This window comes from Haliotis cracherodii, unplaced genomic scaffold, assembly GCF_022045235.1.
Source record: "Haliotis cracherodii isolate W230 unplaced genomic scaffold, xgHalCrac1.p SCAF_16, whole genome shotgun sequence".
In the NCBI taxonomy this organism is placed as follows: Eukaryota; Metazoa; Mollusca; class Gastropoda; order Lepetellida; family Haliotidae; genus Haliotis; species Haliotis cracherodii.
Window position 1 is genome coordinate 24862601 of NW_027266271.1, and position 17041 is coordinate 24879641.

A 17041-nucleotide genomic window follows, 5' to 3' on the forward strand; every position below is an offset into this window, starting at 1 on the left:
GTTTTGGTACGTGACTTTGGCAACACTAACAGATGTTGATCTTTTGAAAGGAGAGAACATGCGGGCTCGTATGGCGCCATCAGTTCCTGTCAGTATGCAGGAGCCACACTACGCATTGCCTCGTAAACCAGAGTGAGTAGTTTAAATTGCATTTTTTGGTGGATTGGCAGCCAATGCAGTTCAGACAATATAAGGGTGATATATGCAGTTAACCTACATTGTCTGTGTGGAGGTATAGTATTTGCAAACAGTACCAGGTCTGACAAAATGGTTTGATGTTTACGTCTTCCAGATACATGGATATTTTCACACTAGTAAAGACCACAATAATATTATCAACAAACAGGTTGTTTAACTGCTTAAACTTAAACAAGTGTTCATTGAGACTTGGACAATGTCTGCATCACCTTGGTACCTTTTCCAAAGTAATGTATAAATAATAATTTAAGAACCATATTCCTCCTGGAATTTGTGTAGAAGTAGAATTTGGGGCTCTTGAGCAGGGAGTATCTTTATATAAAGATGCACTATATAAATCTTTAATATATTACTATCATATATGGATGCATTTAATGCATATGGCCACAGTTTTTCCTTAAGATACTGCAAATTGTTTTAGTATCCGTTTATAAATACTGCAGTCATAGGTTTTAGCCCATTGATGAAGGGCCTTGTTATCATCTTCGTGTTGTCTGTGTTACTCAACTACAGCATAGCACTAAAGGATGTAGACAATGTGCCGATACAATGAATGAAACTGTACAGTAGAGACACACAATATGACAATGTGAAAATAGCACAACACTAAACACTGATAGAATCAACAAGATAAAGCCAAAGAATTATACACATAATTTGTTGAATATAAACCATATAACAGATATAGCTCATATAAATATATACATCGCACCAGCATCTCGGAACAAAATGAAAATATAACTTTTCAGATAAGTGTTATCTGAGCTGTATGTTCTAAACGTAGCTCTTGAAGAGTATATATACATCTCTTAAACAAGCTACATGTATCAGTATAGATATAGTTGCATTTGACAGTGTTTTTAACTTCCCTTACTATACTACTCAAAAGAAGTTAAAGAACACTCAATTTTATCATATTGCTATAGTAAATATGGCATTACAGATTAACTATAGTTATATGAAAAAATTGGGTGTTCTTTAACTTCTTTTGAGTAGTATATGAAGGTAATTAGATACCTCATGCTGCTTCTCTCACAAGGTATATCTGCCGGTATTATTTTGGTTTCAACTGTATCCCAGTTATCTGATTTTACCAACTTTCAGGAAAATGACAAATCCATTTTTGTTGCATTTTTAAAAAAAATATATTATTTTTTAAATCATTGAAAAAAGTCTCCCAAAAGACATGAAAACTAAACCAGTTTGGTTTTAAGATGAAACAAGATGATTAAATGAAAATTTCAGCATTAGATATTTTCATATTTGCAGAGTTGTTTAGAAGCCGGCATGAAACAGTCCTCTTGGATGTAAAAACAATGAGAAATGACAGTACATCATCTCTTATATGTGACAAGGTAGCATGAGATCTAGACTGGACAGCATTGTTGGACTACTGAAATGAGTCATCAGTTTTATGGCTATACCCCATGAGTACTTGAAAAAAGCACATTTCATTTCATTATTAAAAAAACATCCTTTGCAGGAATTGATATTAAAAAATATCATTTTTTTAACAATATGCATTTTGACAGTATTCATGATGTAGATTAAGGTAGAAAATACCTTAAATGTTCTACAAGAACTCCACGGCACTCTGCCACAGACTCGTTCTGTACAAAGTGATGGGTGATCCACTTCAAAGGATGTCAAAATAGTTCCCTGATTTGAATTGAGGAGGATGAAAAGTTGACTTTGTGAGAGGCTGTCTTCCATAACCAACCATTAATATTTTGGAGACAGATGGGATTTTTGTGAGGAACATATTATTTTTTCAGTCATAAAACCATCATAAAATATTTCATGAAATGCTGAATAATCTTTTTAGGAGTTGCATCATGTTATTTTTCAGAAGTTTGGGGAATAGATAAATTTCTTATATATTTTTCAAATCCCAGGCCTCCACAATATCAAATGGCCAGGTTCTAACATATTTCACCCAGATTCCTGAGACCTATCTGTTCCTTAAGCCTAACATGAAACACAAGCACTCAAACCCTGTCAGTCAGCCAAAATGTACAGTTACATTAATGTTATCTAAGACAGTAAAATAATAACAACTACCGGGTACCCATATACTGGTTTGACAGAAATAATCAAGAAGTTTCGTGAGATTGTATTCGACCTCAGTCTGTCTGAGACCTCAGAACACCACATAAAGTAGAATTTATGATTCCCCTGTAAATACAAATAAATATATATTCAACTGTACAACACATCTGTAACAATTCAAATCTGCTACACAGCTTTAAAAGGAATAACATGTTTGCATGCCCATTTTGAACTTTATTCAAATATTTGAAATTCTTCATGCAATTTATCCAAGATTTCCAAGATTGAAAACCTCCTAGCACCAGTAGAGACAGAAACTGGTTTGAGAATGATATGAAATATCTCTCAAAAATATATAATGAAATTGAAAGTTTCAAATTCAGGAAATTGATGGTGATGATGAGGAGTCAACTTGAATTTTCAAAACAATTCCAGATGAACTCTAGGATTCTTTCTCACTTGTGTCCATTTATGTTCCTCTACACTAAAACACTGCTAGTCTGGACAGTGTTCCCTCTGAACAAATACTGTGGGTCTACAAAGACTGGTAATCAAGGGGCGTTTAAAAGGATGCTTTATCCGATATTCCAGAAGTTCTTTAATCTCACTGATTTCACAGGGAAGATTTCACATCCAGAATAATGTGAGTGAGTGAGTTTGGTTTAACGCCGCTTGGAAGAGTATTCCAGTGTCAGATTATTATGAGGGGAAAGCCCGAAGTGTTGCAGGTCTCAGACGTTTACCACATTGGTGAAGCCAATGAGCACAAACCTAGAACCATAACAGGCGCACCCCAGGATTCGAACCCACGAAAATAGGTTACTGGTGCACCAAAGGGACACACGTCTGCACAGAGAATTGCGGTGCCTTAGATGACTGGCCATCCGTGCCCCCTCAGTTGGTATGTCAGCTTGATAAGTGGGAGGAAAGCCTGAAGTGATGCAGATCTTAAGCCGTTTACCACTTCAGTGAAACCCATGAGCACGGGTATCATTCATAGATTCCAACCATCCATTTTATCATCATCATAATCATTTAAAGTAAATTTAGATCATTCATCCCATTTTGAATATTGGGATTGAAAGAAAACAAATTGTAACATCTGATTTATTGTGTAACAGATTTGAAAAGGTTCTCCATGTTATAGTCAGTAGACACACCCCTCCATGTATGGGCCCGGGGCGTACATTCGCTGTACTTCTTGCATATATTGTAGACGATGTTGTTCTGCTGTCATGGGACTGTTGGTATGCTGGGACGGCATGTTGAAGCCACGCATACTGTGGGACATGTGAGGATTGTGGGCATGTGGGGGTGTTGTCGTTAACGCCAGCGGCTGATTATCTAGCTGCTGATTGGATGATTTTAAAAAGTCCTCTTTGTTTGGTTCGCCTTTCAGTATTGGACGATGGTTATCTGGGAATGCCATTGAAAACAGAGCCTCTGGGTCACAGACAAATTTATACACATAGCGCTCCCCAGCTACCTTCTGCATGATGCCTTTCTCATAGTAATATCGCAGAGACCGGCTAAGTTTGTCATAGTTCATCGCAGGGCGGTTCTTCTGAATTCCCCATCGCCTTGCCACCTGTAACATGGAATGTATTATTTATATTTTTTACATGCTGACATAAAAATACTGTGATCAATCACAAAAGCATGGTAAACAGTAGATTAAGGAAAACCTCATCCTGGAATAAACATCTTCTAAATGTAAAATGTCGACACCAGAGAGCAGTCTTGACACCAGTCTTGATTATCCAATGAAACAGATTACTTTGGGCATAAAAGGCAAAATAACAGTGAAAATGATTTGAAAGGATCAGTTATCTGAGTAACTGCTGACTGATTCTCTGCAGCACTGGTGACTCAAGAGAGGGTCGAGAGGTGCACATCAATCTCCAGACACCTGATTTTGACTGGTATTGTGGGCTACCAAGCCACACCCAATTCACGTCATCCCACAGCTTGTTATAAGAACACCATTGCTGCTATGTTCATATATGAGATAGCTATCCGATAACTAGCAAAGAACAAAGAAGAATGAACATGGTTTATTTCACGATAACCCATTGTTCTATTATGATGTCATTTCTGGATATTCGAACATGCGCTCGCAACTTCATGACGTCGTAAATTGGACAAGGTTATTTTTTACTGGGAAGTGTCTTGTGAGATGTAGTTGGGCAACACAGATAAATGCAATCACCTCCTAAAACGGGGGAGATATGATAAACATCATTGGGAGGAAAGGTACAGGCAATTGACGTGAGGATTGTGAGACTGTCTGAAATACCCACCTGTGCATAAAATGGACTTGTCCAACATTTCTGAAGTCAGAGTCTATTGAGGGAGTCATCATTATTAAAATACAGGTAAATATTTTTTCATCATCTTCCTGTACATAATGTTGATATATCATATGAGAAATAAATGACTCATGGTTGTTGTTTCTCGTACAATAAAATATGAGGGCCGCAGACCCGTGTGATTTATTCTCCCTGCAGTGTTTAATTGTGCAACACGCCCCAAGTGGGTTATTCTCCCTGCAGTGTTTTATTGTAGGATAAACAACTCCACTTGTTTAATTCTTGAAAACATTGCTACCATGGAGTAAATGCCAAAATTCACTGCATCTTCCAGATCAAGTGAAATGTTTTCAGTGCATCTCACTCTGCCAGTGTCCTGGCTTAGTGGGACTACTGTGTAACACACTGACCTGTGTGGAGGCCAAGGAATATCTGTTACCAGCCCTAACTATGTATAATCAAATAATTATATATATCACATCCAACCTGCAGGAGCACAGCCAGTATGTGACATCCTCAAGGACTTAGCACCAGATCATTACCACACCAGCACTGTACCACTGATCAATACCCTGTCTTGCCCTGGACATATGTACTGTCACTTCATGGAGGTCACTTATTTCCATGTAGCACGACTTTTTCAAGAATATTTGCATGTTGGGAAAAAATTAAGGAGGGAACAAACAATTACACTTTTGCCTTTAGTCAAACAGATTTGTAAAACATAAAATGTCAATGTCTCTCCAAAACAGTCCATTAGGCATAAAAGGCAAAATAGAGGTGAAAATTATATGCATGGATCACTGAAAATCACAGTGATGACACCAGGCGTTCACGAAAAAGGGCAAGCATGTCCTCCCCAACCGACAGAACCCGCCACCGCCATCCACCACAAAAGTGAAACAATTTCTATGTGGGAGTGGTCATGTTTGGATTTTGAAAAAAAAAAGACAGGAGAAATAAGAATGCTTGCTAAGGGGTGAGGTCGTGTTTTCTTTCCCACTGTTAAATATTGAAACTGTTATTGTTTCTACAATTTATGTTGGTAATACCAGAGACCATATAATAATCTATTATATGGTCTCTGGTAATACTACAATCATATCTGGTGATAATCACTAAAAGTGTTCAAGATAACAATGCTCCCTCTGACTGGCTGACAAAACAATGACTGATTATCTAGTACTCTAGTGTCATGTTTATTTTCCAGACTTGTTTCCCTGCGAACAATGACCTGTCATCATGACCGTCCAAGACACAATCGGGAAATGAATTCTGTCTATTCAAACTTGTGTATTGAAAGTTTACAGGCAGTTGGAGTACCCACCTCTTCTGGTTCGATGAGTTTAAACTCCAGTCCTCGCCCTGTCCAGGCGATGAAGGTGGAGTTTGACGGGTCGTCCAGCAGCGCCACCAGGAACTGCCACAACTGCAGCGACCCACGGCGCTGGTATGTGGGTGGGGCACCGTCTCTATGGTGATAGCGCTCAAGATACAGGTCTCTGTAAAACTCTGCCTTCATTTCCATACCTGGAAGAAAGGTAGACCATTTACTTTCAAGATACAATGAACTGACAGACATTATCATACAAATGTATGTCTTACCATATTGTTTTGAGTATAGCGCACACATTTTTTCAAAACACAACAGCTGTGTAGAAGGGTGTGTGCATTATACATGTCATTATGATTTGTGATGTTTTTTCTGCCAACACAAAGATATTACGGTGAGCATGTAACGACGGAAATACCATGTCAACAAATCCGTACTTGAGTATGCAATGTAATTTTGTAATTACACTGTAATTTTGAAAATACTTAATCCCCTTGAGGGGGATGTGCATTATACTGGGTGTGCACTATACTCAAGAAAATATGGTACTATCATGAACTATATCGTGTATAATTTACCACATCATGTCTACATAATTTACCATTTCAATACAAATTTACTATTTCATACCATGAGCTGCAAACCTGACTCTCACTGGTGTACATGAATAGGTGAACACATGTTCTGTTAGGTACATAAAGTACAGATGATATCAATAAAGCAACTTGAGATACATAGATGATATCAATAAAGCAACTTGAGATACATAGATGATATCAATAAAGCACCTTGTGGTACACAGATGATATCAATAAAGCACCTTGAGGTCCACAGATGATAACAATAAAGCAACTTGAGGTACAAAGATGATATCAATAAAGCAACTTGAGGTACATAGATGATATCAATAAAGCAACTTGAGGTACATAGATGATATCAATAAAGCACCTTGTGGTACATATACTAAACTATGGTTATAACGAACTCAATTGGCGCTCTTATTCTCGTTCGTTATAACAGTAGTTCGTTATAATCGCTTTTCGGCATATATACAGCAAATGGCCGGGACAGAAAAAACGTTACATCCGTCAATTCATTATAAGCATGTTTGTTACAAACATAGTTTACTGTACATGATATCACTGAAGCACCTTGTGGTACAAAGATGATATCAATTAAGCACCTTGCTAGTACTTTTACACTGAAATATTGATCGGATATATCAGAATCAAGGAAAGATAAAATATAGGTGAAACCTTGAATTGACATTTAAAAACTCAACATGCTCAAAGTCATGATTTGCAAAGCTTTCTAAGCTTAAGGAATAAAAGCAAAATATTTTACTTAATCCAAAATCCAAAATGTAAATTCAAATTTAATTCCCGAGCCAAAAAGACAACATTTTCTTTGACTTCAGCTAAGGACCATCTCATTATTCAACAATCATAAAATACTAAATCCTGCTAGTTTCTTTAGGGCGAAGTCCCTGATGATAAATTTACACCGCAGGTACCCAAACCAACACTGTTGATAAACCCAATCCATGTCACCAGCTTCAGCAGGGAAGTTTTCAATCAATCATGTCATTTTTTCATTTAAACGTCATCTCAGTACTCTGAATGAGAAGCGCTAAAAACCCAAGCCCAGTTGCAGCAAATCTTGAAACTATAGCGCCACTCAATCGAAATCCTTTGTTCGCTGACTCAATACAAAAACCTGTGTTTTTCTATACAGATTGCTCCATCTTGAATAATCAGGTGTTACTACAGTTTCATTTAATGAGATCATGCTAATCTTGACCTGAATACAAGATCAAGTGAATGTGAGAAGCCTTATTTGTGCATCAATCTCGCTATTGCTGTTTCCGTGGTCTCTAAACTGTCGCACATTGACGACAAATAACTTGTTGCTTTGTGGCCTCTCAAAAACAATGACAGTTATAAGATAGACACAGCTAATAAATCTGCCCATTTAGTGACAAATGCAGGGTTTTGACATAGTTTGGGGCCTCAGCTAACATAACATCAATTACTCTCTTATCCTGACACGGTTGGAGGGTGGTGGTTGTTGTAGTCAATTCAGCCACTACCTTATGCAAAACAAATAGCAATGGTCTTCATATTAAAAACATACATAAAAAGATTGTTGTTATTTTTTTCAGACAAGTCCCAGTTCAAATTGGTTTCAACACCAGTCTCAGGTCCAAGTTACTCCCAGTTCTGTTTACTAGACGATCACTATATGGAACAAGCCCATGGGTATTCCCGGTCTCCAACTACCTATGCTGGACGTGTGAGATGACCAAATGGATTGAGTCGTCCAGTTCGGTCACTTGGTTGATGGTGTGTCATCGTACCCCGACGACATGGATCGTTGTTTACACTATCAGTCACTGGATAGTCTGGTCCAGACTTGATTATTTACAGCTTACTGTCATATAGCTGGAATATTCCTGAGTGTGGTATTAAACAACAAACAACCAAACAACTATGAGGAACATCTACATTTATACCAACAGACATTACAATCATCCTGAAAATCCTGGTTCAATCATCCTGAAAATCCTGATTCGATCATCCTGAAAATCCTGGTGCAATCATCCTGAAAATTCTGATTCAATCATCCCTTGCAAATCCAGACTAAGTTATAAGACATTATGTCGAAATGTGTATTTGTTGTTTAATGCAACGCTCAGTATTATTCCATTATTATTATTATTGGTGGTTAAATAATCGAGTCTGGACCACACAATCCAGTAGTTGATATTGCGGTTGATTTTATTAACAACATTCGACACTGTCAGGTATTTAAGACGTGCAATTAACCGAGTCAGCAAGTCTGACCACCCGACTACAAGAAGCATGGGTTGGACCTTCTCTAACGCGGAATTTCCACAGGGATAAACCATCGCTTGAGCTAATTGCCTCGCCCTTCTGTGTTTGATATTTGCACCATCAACATCTAGATGTCAAACTTCAGGGTATGTATGCTTTGTAAGTACTTAGGAATTGGGAATTTATTAAACAGAGGTGTGGACCTGAGTGAAATCAGGAGTCACCAAAATACAGATACAAACTGATTGTGTCCAGGTTGTCTGCACTATATCCATGCTCGTGGGTTTCACCAAAGTGGTAAACATATTAAGACAGCCATAGCTTTGTGCTTTCCTCCCACATCAAGCAGCAATGCCGTGACATGGCGGAGAAGCTCAGAGAGCCATGTTGAACCCAACTCACAAAAACATTAACAGATTCAGGGAGACTGGGTCAAGGAATAAAAGACACACATCTGGGGCAACACTCTGGACATCTTGTTGGTGAGTGATCTCAGTAACAGGAGGTGTTGTTGAGTACTTCCCAAGCTGAGCTGTCTCCATCCTACGATCCCTGTGATTAACAAGTACACATATGCTAATCTAATATGACACTAGACGTGCAGTTTACTCCCTGTGGAGGAGTTACTGCCCTTGGCAAGATTTGGCACACTGATCCTGTGACAAAATCACCAAACTTTCTTTGAAGCTAGCAACACTAAAAAATATTCTGAGCATAAAAAGGAATAATTTATTAGGTAGGATTGCTTTGGGGTGGAGTCCCCATGGGGGGTCAATCTTGGGTCTGTGACATTTCTGGTTCAGTTATGGGAGATGGGTTTCAAAACGGATTGAAAATGTTAATTACAAAATATGGTAAATGTGACATTGTAATATGTCTATACCAAAATCGTTAAGATCTTGGGTTTGGCTACAGCGGAATATTAAAACTGACCAAACCTTTTTACTTCGATGGCAAGACCACTGGATAATACTGGTGATTACAGATGTATACGGACTGAACATTAGAGTCAACATCAGTGTCAACATTAGAGTCAACATCAGTGTCAACATTAGAGTCAACATCAGTGTCAACATCAGTGTCAACATTAGCGTCAACATCAGTGTCAACATTAGCGTCAACATCAGCGTCAACATCAGGTGAACATCGGAGTCAGCATCTGGCAACATCAGGTCAACACAGTAGTGAGCGTCAGGTGAACATCAGGTGAATATTGGAGTCAACATCAGGTGAACATTCAGTGAACATATAATCTAATTTCATTGGAGGACAAGCATCACCACCATTTTTTGGACAAGTAAATGGCTGTATATGTTTATCTAAGGGCATAAGTAACCAAGAATAACCTCTAACCACAAAAATAATTTCATATTATCAATTGGAGAACCTACTATGCATGGTTAACACCTGTAGAAAGGTATAAACACCAACAAGGGAAACGTATAATCTGTAACTATGGACAAGCATAAGCTTCTCTTTGGGCAAATAGAACCTTATCTATGAACAAGGATATCCACCACAAATTGACAAATAGTATTCACTAACTATGGACAACCAAAACCTTATCTATGGAAAAGTAGAACTTCATCTATGGACAAGCATAACCACACTTATGGACAAGCATTGCCTCAATCTGTGAACAAGAATAACCTCACCTATGGACAAACATAATCTCCATCTGCAGATACGCATAACCTCCATCTACAGACACGTATAATCTCCATCTGCAGACACACATAACCTCTATCCGTGGACAAGTATAACCTCACCTATGGACAAGAATAACCTCATCTATGGACAAGAATAACCTCACGTATGGACAAGCATAACCTCCATCTGTGGACAAGAATAAACTCCATCTGCAGACAAGCATAACCTCCATCGTGGACAAGTATAACCTCACCAATGGACAAGGATAATCTCCATCGGTGGACATTCATACCCTCCATCTATGGACAAGTATAACCTCATCTGTGCACAAGTATAACCTCATCTGTGGACAAGTATAACCTCATCTGTGGACAGGTATAACCTCACCTATGGGCAAGTATAACATTAATCTATGCCTGACCTACTGGTAGCTACCAGATTGTGTCCCCCCTGACACACATGAGCTGTCCGCAGGCTGCACCTTGCAGCTGTATAAGCTCTGTCACCAGCACATTAAGTATTAATCTTTCATTCAGATGATATCTGTCTCACAGAGACAATCATCAGCCTGCTCTGTAGGCACAAACCAACTTTAGAAACATAATTAATTTTGCAACGAAGTAAATTGACAAATTACAACACGATGTAAGATAGTTCGGACATTGGATGGACACTGCCATAGGTTACACTGAAACTGTATATCTTAACAGTGAATGATACGTTATCATAATAGGAAACTCATATATGGATGAAATATGTACAAAAATATATCTTAACAATTATTGTAGATCAGACTGTAATAACAAGTTATTAGTTTCACTTCGTCATTCCTTAGGAAGTATGACATGAACGTTAATTTGAAATTGCATTCTGTATACAAGGACATAGCGACTCGTGCCCCTCTGGTGGCCATTTTTGCGACCGGGTTCCGTCTTTGCGCAAACGGGCATACCTAAAACAATTGTCAACTCTTTGCGTAATGGTTCACATATATTTCCCTATATATTGTATATATTTCAGATGCAAGTTACAGCACATCGGGAGATGCGGAATTATACAGTATGATTGAACACACTTAACTGTGTCTTGGGTATATTTTAAGATGCAAGACATAATTAAAATCAAAAATTATTTCCGAGGGATTCTTTGACGACGAACTTGAAATCATACGCGCATTCTGATTGGTTTGTCGTATTTTCGCACATAACATTCATCGATAGGGGGACGAGTCTTCTTGCAGGTGACGGAAAGGGGCGAGTGATGACGAATGGGACATAGATAGCTGGTTTATGAGTGGGCCCGTTTCATACTGTATTGCTTCATATAAACACATTAAAAAGACACAACAGTGATTGATTATAATATATAGACGATATACAAAATTAATTATGAGATTCATGTCCCACACAGGAAACACACCAGGGAACTTCCAAGGCTTTCAAACAAAGTGTCCTTGGCAGGCAAACTGGGAAAACCTTTTAAAAGTCCTACTTTCTTAAGTTTAGAAGTACATATGTATCTCATCATTGCATTCAATCTAATCTCATAAAACTAAGCATAAAAGCCTCCTCTTCTCTATTGGTTCTGTTTTAAGTGAAATGCAAGTCACTCTACAAAACTATTGGGTGGTGGGGTAGGCTAGTGGTTAAAGTGTTCACTGTCATGCCGAAGACCTGGGTTTGATTCCCCACATGGGTACAAATATGTGAACCAAATTCAGGTGTCCCCGCCATGATTTTGCTGGAATATTGCTAAAAGGAGCGTAAAACAATACTTACTACAAAACCATACTACTTGTTAAAACTTCAATGATATGAACTAGAATTATTAAGTTTCAATTTGGGACATTTGACTGACACTTGCTGCAGACCTGGAGTGACTATGGCCTGTGGGCAGGTCCCGAGAACTCCCTGTATACCAATATGTTTTTGTACACATCAGCAAGCACTAATTGTCATTAGGCCTATCGGGCATGTTGCCGCTTTCCATTTCTAATTCAACACATAGCATGGGTCTAGAACGTAGTGACTCGAGTGGAAAAAACAGTATTTTTGTAAATTAGACTACACTTTGAACGCACTATAGCATGACCATACACAAGTTTCATTAATATTAATACCCCTACCCTGCTCCTTCCTCCCCCTCCCATTCACCTCCCCCTTCCCACCCCACTCCTCCCCTCGCCACAACTTCTATACTACCCTGTGGTGACAGCAGACAAGACTCTCTGTGATTCCCTCAATTATACGATAATCATCAATACTAGCAATTTATATTGGAAAAATTTACATAATTACCCTTGAAAATGAACTCAAACCTCAAGCTGTATAATAAAGGGTCATTGACAACCCCACAGTCATGAATTATGGCCTAGTAATTGCTAACCTAAAGATGATAAATTTTCACAAAACCTAAGAAAGGCTTTTGTAGGAATATGATATGGCATCTTCACATTATAGTAACCGTGGCAACGGGGCACAGCCACTTGACAGGAAACAACTAAGGTGGGTCATCAGTGTTGGAAATTCGACTTTTCTGACAGAAAATTTACTTGATGTGATTGAGATGATTGTAGTGTATTTTGACAATGTTCATGTTTCACATCACACTTGATAAGGTGGACCAGCACCCCTGATTGCAGTGAGGTGGTAGGCACTGATTTGCACAACTTATTCCTCCTGTTATTGATATCGGACAGATTTGCATGCCGTTGTCGTGATCATGTCTATTTGGCTGATTTTCACATGTCACTGGTAACTAATGTGGATTTTGATTCATGTTTTGAAACATTTTAGTGTTGAATCCTTCTAATTCAAATGTTCATTGACTTCGTGAGTGTGATCTCTAAATACAAACTGTGAAACTTAGGTTTTACGGCAGATACTTGTGTATAATTGTTTATGTATTTCTTACATAAATTCTTTAAGCTACTTACATATAAAATATTTTAAATGTAAGCTTATCTTTTAAAGATTTTAAGCACTAATTTTTCTTTTAATAAATATAATTTAGACCAAAAATTGTTTTTTCTAATAAAGTGTATATGCATAAAATAATACCGACGAGACATTGTTTAACAAAACAGAAATAGGCATCCTCAACTCAGTAACTATCTTCACAAAAATATTTACCATTCTCACAAAAATAGTATGAGACAACACAGTAAGTTTTATCTACTGTCTTGAACTGGTGTTTTAATAAACTTCCGTGCAAAGTAAGTACCAGTATACACCCATGTTTGATGGTGGCTAGTGAAACAAACAAGACATGGTTATTCAATGCTGATGTATTGAATAAAGGGGTCATAGTTGTTATTTGGACCTTACGCTTGCAGTGTTTCAGTGACTGTTTTCAGCATAGTAACGTTTCAAATTTTTTGGTCAGATTCATTTTTAACGTGTATATTTGTTTTAGGTTGGTAGTTTAGATTATTAATTATGGAAAATGTGAAAATAATCTAAACTAGATTGAATTACTTTAATCTTATCGTTTCAATTACAACCAAACCCACCCACCCCCCCCCCCCCCGCCTCCCCACCCCCAAAAAATGATCTTGTTCATCTAAATTTCCTAACAAAGCATATATTTCTTATAATATTGTACTGTCTGATTCTGATTCATAACTCCATCTCAGATAAAGACCTGTGAAATCAAACAAAAAAATTCCATATTTAAATAATCCACTTATTTCATGTTCAAAGTCATTATCAAGTGATTGAAATTTGATTAATTACTTCTATTAATCTTAAACATAGGTGACGACAATCTCTATTTCATTCCCATTTTGAAATTATGTAAAAATCAATGATGCCACTAAATAGACAAAATTACAACGGAAATCCTAAACGCACGGAATGAATGGATGGGCATTCAATTAGGATAATTCCCAATTAATTTTGCAAATGAATCCAATGTATTAATATTATTTCTCTGTCCCTTTCCCTTCTGAAGCATTAATCAAAGTGTTCATTTTGCCTCTTGTTATGCGTGGACAGAGAACAGGCCATGAAAAAATAAACAGCATTCTTATATGACTTTATACAGAAAATTCCCAATTATCAAAGTTCAACAAAATCTCTACAAAGGAGTATTAGAAATCCCCTCCCACCCACCCCACACACCTTTGCCATATGTTCCATCACACTATATCTGTCTATGAATACTCATGTCATAATTTAATTCACTATTTAAATCTCTGCATTTTGAATCGGCATCACTTACATGATTGAAAAAAGTAACTATTTTGAGAAAACATTTTTTGTTTATCTCATTGGCTTTGTCATTATATTGTTATCTTTGAACATTAATCCTTGTGTTAACATACAATCACATACAGATATATATACTCCATACTCCTACTGACTATTCACCTGATGAAGGGGAAAGAAGTAGCTCTGAAATGTCGTTAAAAAGAAAAGAAGTTATTTATCCATAAAAAGTGTCATGTAGTCATAATTTTGATGAAAAGGTTGTTTTGCTATTTACATACTCTATTTTAAGCTAACAAAAACAACAACTCCTTTGATAGGATATAAATATGACACATATATTCTGTGAAATCCTACGACAATCGCTTTGGACAAAAATATGAAAATTTCACTTCAATTTCATTCACTTCAGAATATTACTACGATAATTACTATAATGCACAATGACATTACAATAAACATACTATTCAATTAACAAGTCCTTGTCCTTGTTGTTAAATCACATGACAACAATGACCTTTGGCATTGATCAACTCATATAAAACATTATAGTGGCCAAACCCCAAGACCTTTGCTAATTGACCAATTATATTGCACCCATCACTTTCACTCGGCACACGACCCTAATGAAATTGCCACCAAACTTCAGAACGGCATCAGGGCAGGTCAGGGCCTGCACAAAGATCTAAATTAACCGTTCAGCTTGTAGATGTCCCGATCTATTGAAACTCAATCTAGACGTGATGAAAAGACCTCTCATAATGAACATCAAAAAGCCAGGGTATCTTGCAGCCAGACTCTCTGAATTACACGCATCTATTGGATTTGAAATTCCTCTGTGACTTTGATTGTACAAGGGCTAATTTCGTCAGCGCGATCAGGACTGGGATAATTGCAGGCCTCGACATGAGCCATATGTTAGCTGTAAACCAAATGCTTCATAAGACTCTATCACATCGCGATGAAATCACTTGAGAATGTCCGCAGCGAGACGATACAGCCCTCTCACAGCGCTGCTGAGTGCATTGCTCACGATGTTGAAAAATCATTTGGCTTGCCGTGACAGCCTCTTTCTGGCAAAGCCCAGCTGATGAGCACTGCTAGTCGCCTCACTGTGAAATCATCAGGGATTAATCGCAGCATGATGATACAAGATTGTCCACACTGCTTGATGAACAAAATCCAATTTGTTCAAGGAATCGCAGAGAGTCAAAGCAATGAGAAACCTGGCCTTGCTAATTCCGCATAGAATACCACTAAATATGCTCAGTGATTGCTATGTTGAGAGAGGTGCCTGATTAAATGTAAAATCAGATTTCAAACCCCCCTGTTCCAACTCTCAACACTAATCTTATTAATTACTGCCACTTTCGGGTATTTGCACTCAAATACTGTTATGTAATTTGATTGGAATCTCCACTAGAAAATATTGTTGTATTATGTGGTAGAGAGCAGAGATGTTGAAATAAAACTGACAAATACACAAACAATAATTCGAAACAGTTTTATCAGTTTTCAGTTTAAACTAAATCAAATCGTAAAACAAACATTTTATGTTTCTGGAGGTTAAGGGATAGCATTTGATATTTTCTTTCAATATAACATAGTTGAAGTTGAAAAGTAGCATACCTTTTTAAAAATGCATGTTATCATACTAAAACCATATCAGTGTAATGTCATGTTAAAACTTATTTTTGTGGTCAGTACACCAGGAGACCAGTGGCACAGAGACCTAAAGTTCATCAATTGTTTATTGAATGTCGCACTTTTGTCCATTGTGACAAGTGACACAGATCAAAACTAGGACGTTTTTTCTAATCTCAAATAGGTTATATTTATTACTGACAGATAAAGTTTACAACATATTCACATTTTTCCTTGTTTTCAAAAAGTGTTTTTCAATAGTTTTCCTGTCTGATTGGCTTAATTCCTTTTTCAAATCTTTCCCCATTTTTCTTCACGTGGAAGGAAAAAGAAAGCAACAGAAAAGAAGGTGCCGGGTTTGATTTGAAGTTAATTATAAAAAAAGACTCTTTGCATAGTTTTTTCAAAAAATATAAATGAAACATTTGGATAAAAGTCAATGCCTGTTTTTTTTCATTTTAAAAGTCGCATACAGTACAGTGTAAAATTTGTACCTGTAGAACTTGTACACAACCCCAACTTCACCAAAGTTTCCCCTGATGTACCATCTACGTAAAGAAAGCCTGTCAAAGGTTTCACATTAAGAAGTTGACAGAAGCAGCTATTTTAAACATAGGGCAGATAAACAAGTTCAGTTGAAAAACTGAAATCAAACAGCAATTCAGGAAAATTGTTTGTAGGGGACTGTTGAGATCAATAATGATTTTTTTCATCGTTGACAGCATTTTTGTTTCATTGGCCATTGCTGCAGACTGCGAAACCTTTGATTTCTAACCCTTCAAACGAGCAACGATGCAGCCTCTGTCATATCTAAGC

The 17041-nt window shown here is 37.3% G+C and overlaps 1 protein-coding gene across 1 annotated transcript in view; it reads right to left on the reverse strand.

Annotated features, from left to right (window-relative positions):
- Nucleotides 1–3387: 3387 nt before the first annotated feature.
- LOC139463986 (ETS translocation variant 1-like) overlaps nt 3388–17041 on the reverse strand; it is an 80556-nt gene continuing 66902 nt past the window's right edge. The window contains exons 9-10 of the mRNA XM_071245464.1: nt 5884–6086; nt 3388–3835 (exon numbers count right to left, since the gene is read on the reverse strand). Coding sequence (XP_071101565.1) covers nt 3395–3835; nt 5884–6086 — 644 coding nt within the window. The 3' untranslated portion in view covers nt 3388–3394. The remainder of the gene's footprint in view (nt 3836–5883; nt 6087–17041) is intronic.